Source organism: Drosophila santomea, chromosome 2R (genome assembly GCF_016746245.2).
Source record: "Drosophila santomea strain STO CAGO 1482 chromosome 2R, Prin_Dsan_1.1, whole genome shotgun sequence".
Classification (NCBI taxonomy): domain Eukaryota; kingdom Metazoa; phylum Arthropoda; class Insecta; order Diptera; family Drosophilidae; genus Drosophila; species Drosophila santomea.
This window is the reverse complement of record NC_053017.2, coordinates 18,743,596-18,758,456: the sequence shown is the minus strand read 5'-3', so window position 1 is coordinate 18,758,456 and position 14,861 is coordinate 18,743,596. Positions and strand designations below refer to the sequence as shown.

At 44.9% G+C, this 14,861-nt stretch overlaps 4 protein-coding genes across 7 annotated transcripts; 3 read left to right on the top strand and 1 right to left on the bottom strand.

The window, feature by feature from the left end:
• The first annotated feature begins 560 nt into the window (after window positions 1-560).
• Window positions 561-4,272, top strand: LOC120444625 (extracellular superoxide dismutase [Cu-Zn]). Of its 3 annotated transcripts, none has more exons than XM_039624430.1 (6): window positions 561-711; window positions 2,376-2,445; window positions 2,512-2,739; window positions 2,797-3,025; window positions 3,103-3,124; window positions 3,655-3,904. In XM_039624430.1, exons 2-6 carry the CDS (start codon window positions 2,383-2,385, stop codon window positions 3,863-3,865), a joined length of 753 nt encoding a protein of 250 aa, XP_039480364.1. In that variant the 5' UTR covers window positions 561-711; window positions 2,376-2,382; the 3' UTR covers window positions 3,866-3,904. The 3 variants fall into 3 exon arrangements, with proteins under 3 accessions (XP_039480364.1, XP_039480365.1, XP_039480367.1); XM_039624431.2 differs by lacking the exon at window positions 3,655-3,904 and adding an exon at window positions 3,911-4,272 and having other exon boundaries at window positions 562-711; XM_039624433.2 differs by lacking the exon at window positions 3,655-3,904 and adding an exon at window positions 3,911-4,272 and having other exon boundaries at window positions 562-711; window positions 3,103-3,144.
• A 1,377-nt stretch (window positions 4,273-5,649) lies between these two features.
• On the top strand, window positions 5,650-8,062 carry LOC120446778 (CD63 antigen). The gene is made up of 3 exons (XM_039627924.2): window positions 5,650-5,987; window positions 6,847-7,035; window positions 7,118-8,062. The coding sequence occupies exons 1-3, from the start codon at window positions 5,925-5,927 to the stop codon at window positions 7,583-7,585; spliced, it is 720 nt and encodes a 239-aa protein (XP_039483858.1). The 5' UTR covers window positions 5,650-5,924; the 3' UTR covers window positions 7,586-8,062.
• Window positions 8,063-8,075: 13 nt separating this feature from the next.
• On the bottom strand, window positions 8,076-11,515 carry LOC120446777. Of its 2 annotated transcripts, XM_039627921.1 has the most exons (4): window positions 11,433-11,515; window positions 10,888-11,342; window positions 9,316-9,935; window positions 8,076-8,952 (listed from the first exon to the last, which is right to left on the bottom strand). In XM_039627921.1, exons 2-4 carry the CDS (start codon window positions 11,313-11,315, stop codon window positions 8,354-8,356), a joined length of 1,647 nt encoding a protein of 548 aa, XP_039483855.1. In that variant the 5' UTR covers window positions 11,316-11,342; window positions 11,433-11,515; the 3' UTR covers window positions 8,076-8,353. The 2 variants fall into 2 exon arrangements, with proteins under 2 accessions (XP_039483855.1, XP_039483857.1); XM_039627923.1 differs by lacking the exons at window positions 10,888-11,342; window positions 11,433-11,515 and having other exon boundaries at window positions 8,076-8,940; window positions 9,316-10,074.
• A 2,481-nt stretch (window positions 11,516-13,996) lies between these two features.
• Window positions 13,997-14,859, top strand: LOC120444716 (translocon-associated protein subunit delta). Its single transcript, XM_039624593.2, has 2 exons — window positions 13,997-14,379; window positions 14,445-14,859. The coding sequence occupies exons 1-2, from the start codon at window positions 14,140-14,142 to the stop codon at window positions 14,703-14,705; spliced, it is 501 nt and encodes a 166-aa protein (XP_039480527.1). The 5' UTR covers window positions 13,997-14,139; the 3' UTR covers window positions 14,706-14,859.
• Window positions 14,860-14,861: the final 2 nt, after the last annotated feature.

Sequence of the window (14,861 nt, the reverse complement as noted above, 5' to 3'; positions counted from 1 at the left end):
TTTAAATGATATAAATTTATTTTATATCTATATTGAAAAAAAAAACTACAATTGGTATTGGTATTACCAATGGCAACTCAATGCAAAAGAATTTTCGACGTAACTCTTCAAATTGGCTTCGCTTCTATCTGGAAAGTCTGCCAATATTACCGACCTCTACTGTAGGCACGAGCCTGGTACATATTTTATGACGCTACCGTGATAAGGTATTCAAATGAAAAGCACGTTAGCGTGTTCCAGCTGCACTTTTTGAACGTTTAAAGTATTACCTAATAGCTATAATTTGGATATAATTAATATTAGTTAGTTAGTTATAAAGGGCAGCAAATAGGGTAATAGATCTATCATCAGGTCTGTGCAGGTGAATCTGATCAATCTGCAGTTGATAAAGACTCCGCGAGAGAGATATGTAGAGAGGTGAAGAGAGAGGTAAGCTCGAGATAAACCGGAGAGCGGATCTCTCGCCCACGCGATCGTGCTGACCACCCACTACCATGCATACCGCTCCACCTGGTGGCGCTCTCAATTCTCCATTCTCCGGTGCTCGCTCTCCCAAAATCTGCCCCAATGTTCTCTCCGCGAGTCGATTTGCGATGGCAATGCCAGTGGTATGAAACAGTTTCGTCGCAGTTCTCCAACGGTACAGAGGTGCAATCGCTTAATTCTCGCAAAAAACAATCAGTACCCAATTATTAAATAGTTGCTAACAAGGTGAGTTTGCAACGGACGCGAAAAAAGAAGATCAAGGGCTAGAAATCGGGAATATTGGGTGAAGGTTAAGCTGAAGTGCAATTAAATGGCAATAATTGTACGGTTTTATTATTTATTGCTTTGCTTACACTTTAGAACCAGATTTAGATATATGTACTACCCACAATGGCGTATTACCAAAAAAACCAGTTACCGCAAAACGCAGTTTACTTTACTGATTTTTGAGTGCCTCATTCGCTGTCCGTTTGCCCTTGAGTGGGTTAAGGTAACCAGTTATTAATCCCGAAGAATGAGTAGGCAAAAATGCACCACAGACCATATAGTACATATCCATTACAATCCACAATCCATCCAGGCATTCCACAACCTAAAACTTCTGTGAAATTCAATTTCTATAGCGCAAACAGATGGTTAAACAAGTGTTTACGATATTCTATCTCCCGATATATGGAAATTATGTATTGTTCTTATCTCAAAACTGCATTGCTTTGGCATTTAAATTAGACGCGAAGTCACAGTGTGGGAAATCAATTAATCTTTACTATATTGTTTGCAAATTCCCGAAGAGCCCTAGGAACAAATTGTTCAGATAAGCATATTAATTAGCATATCGTTTTCACATAACCCCAACCAGAGTTATTATTTTCAAATCAATCATATTCAATCAGCAAGCACAAGCCCTAATAAACCCCATTTGATGGACAGCAGTGGCTATTAGTTGCAATTTGTGACCCATTCCGTGACATTTTGAACCAGAATAAGTAAATAGCTAGCAAAAAAAGATTAAAATACTTATAGGTAATGACGATGGCATTTTTAGTTGCTCAGATAGAGCCGAAATTCAGTCGCTCTAGTTGATTATAGCATGAGAATCGTAAATTATGGAGCCGAGCTCAAGATAAGGATACGTGTAGAGCAGGAACTGACCGCGTTTGAAGATCGATTCAGAAGATCGCTAGCATATCGCAGGCACATTGATAAGACCCTAAGGAAACCGGACCCATAAACAAATATTGTCCCGATAAAGTATGACACCCATCCATTTCATTCATGGGACTTTGGAAGCGAAGTGCGTACGAAAAAGAGATTGTTGATTGACCTTCCCGCAGCCACACACTTAACCCTGTGAAAAAGGCTGTTTGCATTTAGTTTCGTTTGGGTATCGCTCATTATTCACACACATAAATAATACCCGTTCGCACATCATACATATATGACCCACAAATCGTTTCATAAATTGAGGCTAGGCGCTTCAATTCCGCACACAACTGTCCGGTTTAATGGAATCAAGAGAACGTGCACCTGATGACGTCCAAGCCAGAGATGATGGGCTTGAATTCAAGTGCCAGAGATGAGCTGGCCTCGCGAAATTTCGGATTATAAGACCTACCAGATATTAGAAGAATTTGGCTCAAAACAAACCCTCTTTTGCTATTTAAGTCATATCAATTTTCCAAATATACAGAATCTCAATAATAAATAGGAATATTATTTAGCTCAGTTTTAGCTATGTCATCTATTCAGCAATAGATCATCCCTGCTGCGGTTTTCTATGCTTGCGGCACTCAATTAAATAAAAAATATTTATTTATAGCCATTCAAACATTTCAGCCCCTTTTATCTGAGTCGTACACGTGTCTAATTTAACTACGATTTCCTTGCAGTTTCAAAATGCTGAAATATCTGGTTGTTAGCCTGGCCCTTTGCGCCACAATTTGCTCTGCTGCGCAGACGGTAAGTTAGAAAATCTCGCTAATTTGAAAAGCCAATTATAGTTTGGACCCTGCACTTCATTTGCAGCGTAATATGCCCATTCAAGCCATTGCCTATCTGATCGGACCCGTGCAATCGGATAACACCCAGGTCAAGGGCAACGTGACCTTTACGCAGAACGACTGTGGCCAGAATGTCCATGTGCGCGTCCAGCTGGAGGGATTGAAGGAGGGAAAGCACGGCTTCCACATCCACGAGAAGGGTGATCTGACCAATGGATGCATCAGCATGGGTGCTCACTACAACCCCGATAAGGTGGGTGCCGGATCCTTCAAATATAATATAATATATAATATAACTTGTATGTTCCAGGTTGATCACGGTGGCCCCGATCACGAGGTGCGTCACGTTGGCGATCTGGGCAACCTGGAGGTTAACTCTTCGGGCATTATCGACGTCACATACACCGATCCGGTGATCACACTAACTGGCAAGTTGGCGGTCATTGGCAGGGGAGTGGTGGTCCACGAACTGGAGGATGATCTCGGCCTGGGCAACCATACGGACTCCAAGAAGACTGGCAATGCAGGCGGCCGCATTGGTAAGTAGTCTGTGTAAAACATTATCAATAGATGATTCCAAAAATAATTACATATATATTTTTTAATTTTCTTGCAGCCTGCGGTGTTATTGGCATCAAGTAAATATCCCTTCCAACGTGTCAGTCAAATCAATATGCTGCTCGAATACTTTATGTGTAGTTGTGTAACTCCAGGCCCAGTAACTAATGAAATGTTTACCCAGTTTTCCCAGTTCTCCCAGTTCTCCCACCCACAATCAGTCACCCTCACCTGTTTGGCTTACACATTTCCCTCAATTAACTGTCTCAGTTCACTGACTCACTCGATTCCACCTCCCGCCTTCCCGGTCGTGTGTTTGTGTGTAATAAAATCAACAAACTTAACCGAAATCTAAGCTAAACATTAGCATTCTATTTACCACTTGTGTTCTACCACCTCATTCATGGTCTAAACAAACTGTCGCACTTTTCTGGGGTTGCTTCTCTGAGTGGGTAGGTATGACAGAGGTGCTTTTTACCAATCATTTTTACTAACATCATTAGCATTAGTGGGCAGCCAAGAGGATGGGCATAGTGGAATAACAGCCGCTGGAATCGGAAGTTTACTATCCAACCAGGGTTCAATCAAACTCACATTGTATGTTTTCCAGTGGCCCACCAGTACCTGCACCACCTGCACCACCAACACCACGCCATCAACCACTGTACTATGTGCCCCATGGGGAGCCACAAGATCATGTTGTCTATCCACTACAGCGCTATCCCCTGCCATACCCATATCCATATCCGCACCCATACCCCTATCCGTATCCGTATCCGCATCCGTATCCGTATCCGTTGTCGCACCAATTGTATCTGTGAGATCGCGAGACTACACCGTTCGCCTGTTCCACCTTCTAATTGCAGCTCGGATGTGGACGAGTGGCCATGTCGCGATGGTGGCGCCGGCGCCCTGCGCTACTCCTTCTCCATCCTGACCGTCATCCTGGCCCTCATCATGGCCCGCAGCCTTGACTAACCCCCAACACCTGCACCCGGATTGGATCGAATGCATGCATGTGGCATGGGATTGTTGGCCATCGTAGAGATCCGCATCCCCACTTACACACTTACACACACCAATCACACACCATTAGTCGCACACCACCACAAAACAGTAATTATAATACTCCAGCATTATCCACCCAAATAGAGAACTCAAAGGAACTAACTAACTAAGCTACTTGTAAAGTGTTTGAATTGATCGATAATAAAGTTTGTTATTTGTATTTCGGGTGTTTGCCATTTTTTACGTGTTAAGATAGTAACAACTTTGTTGAAAAATTGGTAACACGGCAGATAAGGGTTACCTATAATTTTATAGAAAGATTACACAAAGTCTTTCAATTTGCCTGTTCGAATAGCAAAAATCAAAGTACATGTGTCATCGATTTTATATAAACGAAAATATATATGTTGATTCCACAGAACATCCAACTAAATATCCATGTCACCTAGCTGTTTGCTCCCCAAAATAGGTTACCAAATAAATGAACACCTTAAGTTGGCAGGAAAACTATATTTAGAACTGACTTATCCTATGGAAATTCGAACTCAAACGTCAACAAAGCTTTTTCCTACCCATACACCTTTATGTGCCAGCAGTTACCTTTGATTTCTGAATTCCAGTTTAGAGCCACAATTTGCTTTAAATTGCGGCAGCCTTCAGAAAATATTTGCCCTCCAATCATTCACAGAACTGCAGTTCCCAGTGATTGTGATTCCTGGTCGCCAAGCTAATGGTCAAGCAACAGTTTTGGTTTTATTTTTTTCTAGATTTCCTCGACCAGATAGGGTTAGCCAAGGAATGGGTGGTAACCCAGTGGGATTCTAGAAACTTAGGGCCATAATTCCCGACACGCAACATTAACATCATCCGAAAGACTGTGGCATACTTCTGGGCGTCTTTAATTATTTCGCACACTCCCGACGCGAAATTCGCCCACCCAGAGAAATAGAAAGAGAAAGAGAAAAAGAAGTATAAGCCGAAAGAGAAAGCATTTACAACTTTCTTTGGCCGCGCACGAAAGCACGCAATTAATTTCGCCTTGAGCCCGGTCGAGTTCCAAGTGCTAAGTGCTGAACTTTAAAGGGGAAAAAAAACACCAGACGCGGGCGCCCAGCTGAATTTCTATGGTAATAAGTGCAATGACCCACCCGGAATCCAGCTGAATACCAGGAGTTGGAGCCGTGGGTGAAGTGAGGTAAGCCCCAAGCGACCCACAAAACGTTGCTTTGGTCAAAGCTCTTTGCTATCGAATGCTAAATCAACGAAATGGGTAGTGCGGCAATAAGCCAACACCGAGTTCCAGCCCCTAGCCCCAAGCCTCTAGCTCCTAGCCCATGCCCATTCCCGATCCCTATTCCGATTCCTATTCCGATTCCAGCCTAATCATGCCTGGCCTGAATTCGAATCGGGCCTCCAAGACTTTCACTCGCTTTCACTTTTGTTCCGTTCCCCACCGCCAACTTACCCCACCTAACTCCACCCACCACCCGGATCCGTTGCCACCACCAACCCGCCAAGTGGCCACAACAGAACCGGACCTTTCTAAAGCCCGGCCGGACCGCCGCTCCGGTCAGTTCGCGGTTAAACCCCAGTGCGGTCAGTCGAAACGGACTTCGCTCCAGACCCCTAAGTCCAAGTATCTCGCAGGCAAGCGGTTCTAGCTTGGGATTGATCTAAAGTTGAAATAAAACTTGGGATTGATCGAAAGTTGAAATAAAACTTGGGATTGATCTAAAGTTGAAATAAAACTTGGGATTGATCTAAAGTTGAAATAAAACTTGGGATTGATCTAAAGTTGAAATAAAACTTGGGATTGATCTAAAGTTGAAATAAAACTTGGGATTGTACTAAAGTTGAAATACAAACTTCAAAATGCGTTCTTGCGGTCCGAGTTTAATTAAATATGTCTTGTTCGCCTTTAATGTGCTCTTTGCGGTAAGTGAATGGAACAAAACTATAATATCAAGAGAACACTGAGGATTTTATAACAAAAGAGTTAATTCAAGTTTTTCTCCAGGCACACTAAAGCTATTATTATTGCCATGCAAAAATAATTACATAATTTAGTACAAGAATAATAGTTCCTAACAACTCAACAGAACTATATATAAACACATTTACGTTTTGAGTACTATATTTAGGAACATCAGGATATTCCAAAAATCATATCTTAAATTTTATAAAATAACCCTGCCATTTTCTGGGAATTTTTGAAAATAAAGGTTTAACTCTAATTATAAAACCGATTAAATTACAGCTCTAAAAGAGTAATTTTAATAATCGAAGCTAATATTTGTCGTTATATTACTCGAGAATTGTTAAACTCTACCCGATTTATTTTGCTCGTAATTTGCTCTAATTCGCCATAAGCACTATAATTACGCTTGTGCATCGAGTCTTGTTCGGTTGGCTCATTTAGATAATTATCGCTGGAAAATGGCACTCTCACTCGCCATTGACTGTGGTACTTCCCCATCGGAAAATCCGAAAATCGGAAAATGGTAAAACGCGATTGCCTGTAGCGACATGCAAGTGATGTATGCGTGCTCCAAAGGACATGGACATCGGGTATCCTTCGCATTGACCAGCCGAGCAAACAGACGACTTTCAATGACGACATGGAAATGCCATTGACTAAGTCGTGGGTGATTTTTATCGTTCAATTAGAATAGGGAATGTAAATATAAATGCCAACGCAAATTAGGACATGATTGGAAGCCATTAACTAAATTGCTTAACGGATGTGTGTATTGGAGGTCGATACGATTAATCCTCGGTATCAATTTTCTTGCAGATCTCCGGCTTGGGAATTCTCATAGCTGGTGCCGTTGTCCTGGCCGATGTGAGTGAATTCAATCACTTTGTCGAGGGTCGAGTCCTGGCACCGCCCATTGTCCTTATAGTCACGGGCCTGATCATATTCCTGATAGCTTCGCTGGGCTGTTTCGGAGCGATCAAGGAGTCTCCTACGCTTCTAATTACGGTAAGCTATCTACACAGCTCCCAACCAATAACTATTGCGAAATGAAGAATGATCCTAACCCATTTGTGTGTTCCATCAACAGTTCGCTGTCCTTCTGGCCGTCATCTTCATTGTGGAGCTGGCCGTCGGGATTGCGGCCAGCGTTTTCAAGAAGGACCTGGAGGGAATGGTGAAGAACTCGCTGCAGGAGTCCATCAAGCGCTCGAACAGCGAGGACACCATGGCCTGGGACAACATCCAGCAGAAGCTGATGTGCTGCGGTGTGGACTCCCCGGCGGACTGGAGGACACTCAGTGCGAACAAAACGCTGCCGGGCAGCTGTTGTCAGCCGCAGTTCATCGACACCACGGTGGGTCACTGCCTGGACTCACCGGCTCTGGGTAAGGATAAGTACTTCCAGGATGGCTGTGTCGGCAAGCTGAGGGATCGCATCGAGAAGAACGCCATCATACTGATCGGTGTGGGCATCGGCATTGCTTTTATCCAAATTCTGGGCATCGTTCTGGCCTGCTATCTAGCCAACTCCATTCGACAGGAGCGGGCCAAGTAATACCCATCAAAGCAATTACACCGAGTGTAATCCATCCATAAATATAATTAATAGCTGTTTAATTTTATATAGTTGAAATTCCTGTACCGTTGAATTCTGCTCAATTTACATTACTTACTTACTTTACGGTCATTAAACTTACCCTCAAAATCGAAAGACACACATTTATATGAAAAACGCAACAATTCATATGAGTTCCAATCATTTTCTTTACCAGACTCTCTGTTTTCAAATCCGATGCCATCTCAGTTTTCAAATTCCATCTATCTTATTGTGTTTTTGAAATATATCCCCTACTCAATCTTTTATAATGCATTTTTGTAAAAACAGCCATGTTTCAATTAAATGTGTATACCTTTTCATGGAAAATTGTTGCTTTGTAATATCGAATAAAAATTAGCCATATTTATAATATCAATAAATATTACCTTACTACCGTTTTGGCAAATGAGTTTTCCCATTGCTGAATGTTAGGTGTCTTCTAGTACTCTTTATTGTTCAGGATCTACGTTGGGTCTACATTTATTGGCCAGGCTCGGCGTCCACATAAGCATGAGTTCCGTAGACTTCACTAAATACGGCTTCAATGGGGATCTACGGTTTGGGGTTTACCATCTAGAACTACGGGTGGACGCCGATATGGTGTCTCAGCGGGGTGCGATTGCGTTTTAACGAGTGCTCGACTACTGCTACATCCTCTAGGGGCAAATGCAATTTAATGGTCGGTTTCCAAGTTCCACTGGAACTTGTTTTCCATCCGGAACTACCCTACTTGCTCTGGAGCAGAGCTTCCGAGAGGCGTTCGATGGCCGTGACTGGTGGCTTGCGACCCTCCTTCTCGCCGCTCTCGAGGATTGCGGCTGCAGCGGCCGCTTCGGCGGCCTCCGCCTCCTCGAGTACCCGGGCCTCCTCCTGCTCCCGCTGCTTCTGGAAGTGCCGGAACTCCGTGGGCGTGAGCATACCCCTCAACACTGTTTCATAGCTCACACTGACGCCCTTGGCGCCCATCTTCTGGTGCAACTTCCAGCACTCGCGCTCCTTCAGACTGCGCACATACGCCGGATAGTTGTGATCCGGCTGCGGCTGTTGGTCCTCGCAATTGGCCGCATTGTTGTTGTTCTCCTTCTTGGCCTCGTCCGGCGATGACAAGGTGGCAACGGGTGGCAACTCAGCTCCAGCCTCCTTCTTTGGCTGCTGGTCCATTTTGGCCTGGACGTCGGTCAGGAAAATGGAGACTGGCGGCGCTGTGGGCGGTCGATTGGCTCGGATTCGGGCTGCCAGTGGTGCTATGGATCCACGGCGTATCATGTGCGAGTACTCCTTGGAGGCCAGTTGGAAGGTGGGCGGATAGCTGTCTTGAAACGAGACTGCCAGAAAGCTTTAGTTCGGTTTCACTGGTTTCAACGTGCAAATTGAATGGGGAAGTTAAGTCAAGTGATTCTAACTTAAAAAGGAACAAAAATATTAAGTGCAAAAAGTAAAAATACAAGCAAAAATACAAGCAATAGATTGTTTGCAAAAAAGTAAAAATACAAGCAAAATATAACAATAAATAGTTTGCAAAAAAGTATGCTAATAAATTTCTTAAATTGATAAGCTTCAAAGTTCGAACAATGCATAGTATGTGCGCTTATTTAGTTACAACTTTTGAAAATGTTTCGAGAGTTTTAAGTTGTTAAACCGATTCTAACCGTTTTGGAAAAGAGATGTGGAAAGATCTTGGCACTTACCCGATTTGCCCGTCTTCCTCAACAACGGCGCCCTTCGCTGCGTGGCGCCCGAGTTCTGTTTTTCCAATCCGCCAGCTGGCGGCGATGATACCGCCACTGAACTGTTGTCCTCCCGCTCGGAGTCGCTGCCCTCGGAACTCAGCAGGGACACCAGAGTAATCACATCGGGTGCAACGACGCTGCGCGCTCGATTTAGAGCCTTCTTGGTGGCGTTTCCGGCAACGGAGGAGGACGTAGACGAGTCCCCAATGACATCGAGGTTCACCGTGGACGAGGGCGTTCTCGTGAAGATCTTGCGTCGCCGCAGCTTCTGCTGGCTTCGCTTGCTGGCGGCTATCACGCCCTTGCTGCTCTCGTCCAGTCCGCGGACCGGAGCGGACATAGCACGCACCAAAGGCGGACGCCTCTGGACGGTCAGGGCCGGCGAGATGCTCAACTGGATGTCCGGATTCTCCACCGGATGGCTGTCCTCGTTGTCGCTGACTCGCCCTGCTTCCGCGTCCACGTCCACTTCCGGCTCCGGTTCAGGTTCCTGTTCCTGTTCCCTCTCGTTGGTGGCCCTTATGGTCTGCGACAGCACTATGTTCAGATTAATGCGATTCTTGTCCGCCTTGGCGCTGCTGCAAACGGATAATGAAATTTGCAGCTCCATAATGCAACGTTTGGGGATATCAAAATCGAAATCGAAATGGGAATGGAAATGAAAATGGAAATGCATGTGAAAAGTGGGAAATAGGAAATGAAAATGGAAAGTTTCGAGTGACCTACTACCGCCACCCGGCTAAATTTAAATCAAATTATTTGGCATTAGTTGCGGGGCAATTTATGCTGTTCTCGATTCCGAATCATGCAAGGCACAGAAATAGAAATTAACTTGGGTGTTGGATTCCGCCACGCCACGCCCACCGCCCACTTGGGTGAAAGGAAACCATGTCAATTACGTTGCCAATTGGCGCCCGAAAAGCCGACCGATGAAAGTGAGTCCACGAATCTGGCGGCCGTTGAACCCATCGCCGCTATCAGCCAAGTTTTCCGCTTTTCACCCAGCTATCTTGTCAGCGATTCAAGCCAATGATCGACTTAAGTGTGCCGCCAGGCGGTGGGCGGTAGGAGGTGGGTGGTGTTCTGTGGGTGGTGTTTTGCGTGGTGGCTCCTTCCTTACATTGAGCATGTCTAGCGTGTGTTATGCACTGGAACATAAAACTTTGACGTTTGATTTGGGCGTGAAGCATGCAAATTGCACACAGAGAACTTGACGCGACGCCCATATTACGCCCATATCGAAAGTGTCACTTTCGGCATATTTATATAGATGCTATCAGGACAGCCATAACGCCTGGATTTATTGGGCTTATTACGTATACGCACCCAGTGCGCTGGCACCAAGGTCAAACAAAGGGATACCCAGTGGGTTTCCATAGGTGCGACAATCCAGCAAATGTAGCATATATCCATATATCCCTTTCGACACTTCAAGCAAATTTAAAGTAAGCAAATGAAATCTATAGCTACTTATTCATAGAAGACCTTATCCCTTCCTTGTGAAAACTTTTACCTAGCTACAGTACTCACATCTTGATCTCGGCCGGTTCCACCTGCGGTGCAGCTCTTTCCGTTTCCTGGTCCTTGAGCAATGACGAAGTGGAAGACCAGGCCACCAGGCCACTCCTGTCCCTCAGCCGTAAGCCCTGCACCTGTGACGCCGTGATGCGGGGTGCAGTCCTCGGCGTGGTCTCCTCGACGGCCAGAGACGCCTGCCTGCCCACTGGATAGAGCTTCTGGCGGATGTTCTCGATGGATCGGCCCACGGAGAGGCCCCTGGAGAGGTAGCCCCTCTGCTGGGTCGAGTATCTGGCCGTGGGCTCGATGAAGGAGTGCTGCTTCCGCACGGACAAGGGCAGCTGATAGCGACCGCCGGATGAGGATGAGGATGGGTTCACGACGGACGATGGTGCGTTTGTCGTCTGGAGGCGACGACGGCTGGCCACAGACAGCGACATGGTGACAGCCAGTTTATCCTTGATAACCTTGATTAGCAACGGTGACAATGAGTGAGTTACCGGAATGGAGTGGTGAAGAGCAACTCCTAAGCCGGAGTTGCAGGAAGGGTGCCTTACGTTTCAATTGCCAATCAATGTGGCACATCGAATGCAAATCAATTACGAAGTCATTAAGCCGAAGGCAATAACTTTGTCAACAAAACAGTCGCACTGAAATGGAAACCCACAGCCGTTACCCGTAAACCGTAAACCGTAAACCGTGATTCGTCACGAAAGCGAAAGGCACTTTGGGAATGCGATCCCCGTGTGGCCGAGATCGAGGTGGCTTCCACGTCCACTTGGCTCGAATGCCCTGCACCGACTGCGTTTTGTGAATGAAGAATTTCGGACTCCGAACCGGAATCGGAATCGGAATCGGTTTTTTTTTTTGGGGGGGGGAGTTCGTTTATGTTGCCAACAAACAATCAACAAAATCGCAACGTTGGCAAGGAGTCGCCTGTTATGCTGGCTCAGGCTCTCCTTACAGTTCGGTTCTTTGTTCCATTTCCTGCTCACACCCACACGTCAGACAACCCTCCACCGATATACACTGAAAGAATTTGCCAGTACTTAGGGAAAATAAGAAGAGGGGAAATCTCCAAAAAACGGATATTCCTTACTCGATGATTTAGATAATCGTTCACAAAAGTCTCGATCTCTACATGGAAAATTTAATTAAGCATCTGCTTAGTAGGACATTTTGATGATTTGGGAAACTGGAGCTCTTGAAATACTATGAACATCAATGATAATAAGTAATCATGCCTGCTTTTGTGGTGCCAGTTGAAGTACCACATTAGTTTCCGGTGTCAAAGTGCACTTGATTTTGCGCCATGCAGCCGTCGATCCACCTGCCAGCCCCGGATGAACCCACTCCACCCCCAAAGACACGTGCAATTTCGGTGGGTCTGGCAAGTTTTCGACTGCGACTCAATGAACCCGCACGAACTTTTCTTTTCATTTGCGGACCACCCAACGAACGCCTCTTAATCGAAAGGATTACGGCATTTTTGGCAATATGCAAATCCGGCCATGAATGAATGAGTAGTGGCAAAAAAAAAAAAGAAAACAGGAAAATGCTGGCAAGTGGTGAGTGGGGAAGAGGGGAGAGGTGGAAGGAGAAATGCGTACAAGTCGCTCAATGTCAGCGAAATGTTAGATGCAAATTCAGTTGTTGGCACAATGCGGATGGGTATGAGTATCTGTATCTGTATCTGTATCTGTATCTTCGGATGGGCACCGGATGGGATGGCAAGTGAAAAACTTTCACATTTGTGACAATTTCAAATTCATCAAAGACATGCAAAGTTCGGTGGAAAAGTTCCGTGCGCGGTGGCAATCAAAGGAAAGTAACGAACATAGCGGAGAATGGAGCCGAGTCGAGCGGCGGCAAACACAAACACAAAATGGCATAAAACCGAAACAAAAAAAAAAAAACAAAACCAAATCAGGCCCACTTCAAGGTCACAGCCACATACATACGTATGCCTGTTAGCCAAAGTATTTATACGATAGTATCCGATTTTCCGATTGCCAATAAAATGTACTTAAAACAAAGCCCTATTCAAGCCGGGCGGGCATTAATCACTGCCAGTCAGTAGTCAATACTTATGGCCCGCCTTTGAAGACTCCCCACCGATTGGACAGGACACCCACTTCCTTCGACTGCTGCAATTCGAAATCAATTGCAATCGAAGTGCCATAAATATTGGACCAAGTCGTAACCGAATACAGAACGGTACCATAGCGAAACTGTCAGACAAAAACTTATTTTAATTAGAAGTGCAGTCGGTACGAACTTACTGTGACTGGAACGGCCTGGACTTTATCTATCGACCTACCGTTTCCTGCACTTCACATTAAATATACTAACATATTTCAAATGAAGTCGGCCACAAGTAAATATATTGCAAAAGTTATCCCCTCAAAGACGTTTTAACTAAGAAACTATAGGTGTTTGCCTAAAAACATTCAAATGTTCATGTTTGAAACATTCAAATTTTGTTTCAAATATAGTTCTCTCAAAATTTCATAATTTTTCTGGAAAACAGTTTTAAGTCCCATACACTTTTTTTGCTTCGTCTTTTATTTATATTTACGACTAAACCTAAAACACTAAACTTTAAGATAACTGATCCCAAGCCCTTAAATATGTGTTATTTAATTAAAAATTCGTCATGGTATTAAAATCCAGAAAAAATTCAATTGAAACCGAAAATTCAGGAAACTCTCTCTATAGAAAATATATACATATTTTGACAGGCCTGTCATTACTACTAACAACTTAATTACAAAAAAGAATAAAATATCTTTTTAAAAATATTATTTGTATATATACGTTGATTTCGTGCATAAGACGAAAGCTAAATTTATTCATACTTATGCCTAATAATTCCAAATGACACAAAGAAATATCTTATACTTAACATTCCTTAAGTTCAACATACATACATGTACATATATATAACATAAGTATAGGGAACTATAACCGCTATCCAAAAACTGAAAACTGTATTTTTACAGCGGTAACAACCTTTCACAGCGGTTGCTAGCTATTTTGTAGCTATCTTAGACGGAGAGCTTCCATCCCTGGCCGCGACCAGTGTGACCATCGACCTGGGCGACTTCGGCAATATTCGTAGCTGTCAAGTGACGTGACGTATGGTGCTGTCGTGGCGTTCGATTCCAGAGAGAAAGAAAGTCGCAGGTCGCCGAGTTGGATTGCCGCTGAGTTCCACAAATTCTACCGATTCCTCAATAAAAACCAACTCAAAACTTGAGTAAGATGTCCCGTCAACTGTTCGCTATTTGCCTGATTGCCGCCGTTTGTGCGTCCGGCGTCTACGGAAGCTGCAAGGCCACAGTGAGCTCCTTCAGCACCCAGGATGCCACGATTCTGACCCAGCTGGCCCATGTGGGCGAGTTCACGCTGCAGTGCAGCGGATCCGCTCCCGCCAGCCTGTTCGCCGAATTCCCTTGCGGCAAGGTGGTACCGGTGGCCAAAGTGGGCGACAACAAGTACCAGGTGAGTACCACTAACAGTAGTCCCTTGCTGGGCTTGTGCAAAGACTAATCCTGGTTCCGCACTAGGTGAGCTGGGTGGAGGATATCAAGCAGGGCAGCAGCGGCAATGTTCAGGTGCGTCTCTTCGACGAGGATGGCTATGCCAATGTGCGCAAGGCACAGCGCGATGGCGACAAGGTTTCATCGGTAAAATCGCTGCTGGACATTTCCGTGCCAACCAAGGGTGCCTACAAGGGTCCCTGGATCAAGGCTGAACTACTGGCCGCCTTCTTGGTCGGCGGTTTCGCCTACTTCGCCTTCACCACCAAGGGCAAGGTGCAGTCCTAAGTAAAGATGCCTTCGTCATCGAGATCTTGAATGAAATTCATTCGCACTAAAGTCATGTACCATCAAATTGCCGGGTCCCAGAGATTTTTCCACATTTTGTACACCTAAGCATCGGATCACCCGCCGCTCCAAAATAAACTGATTGAAAGACCAACC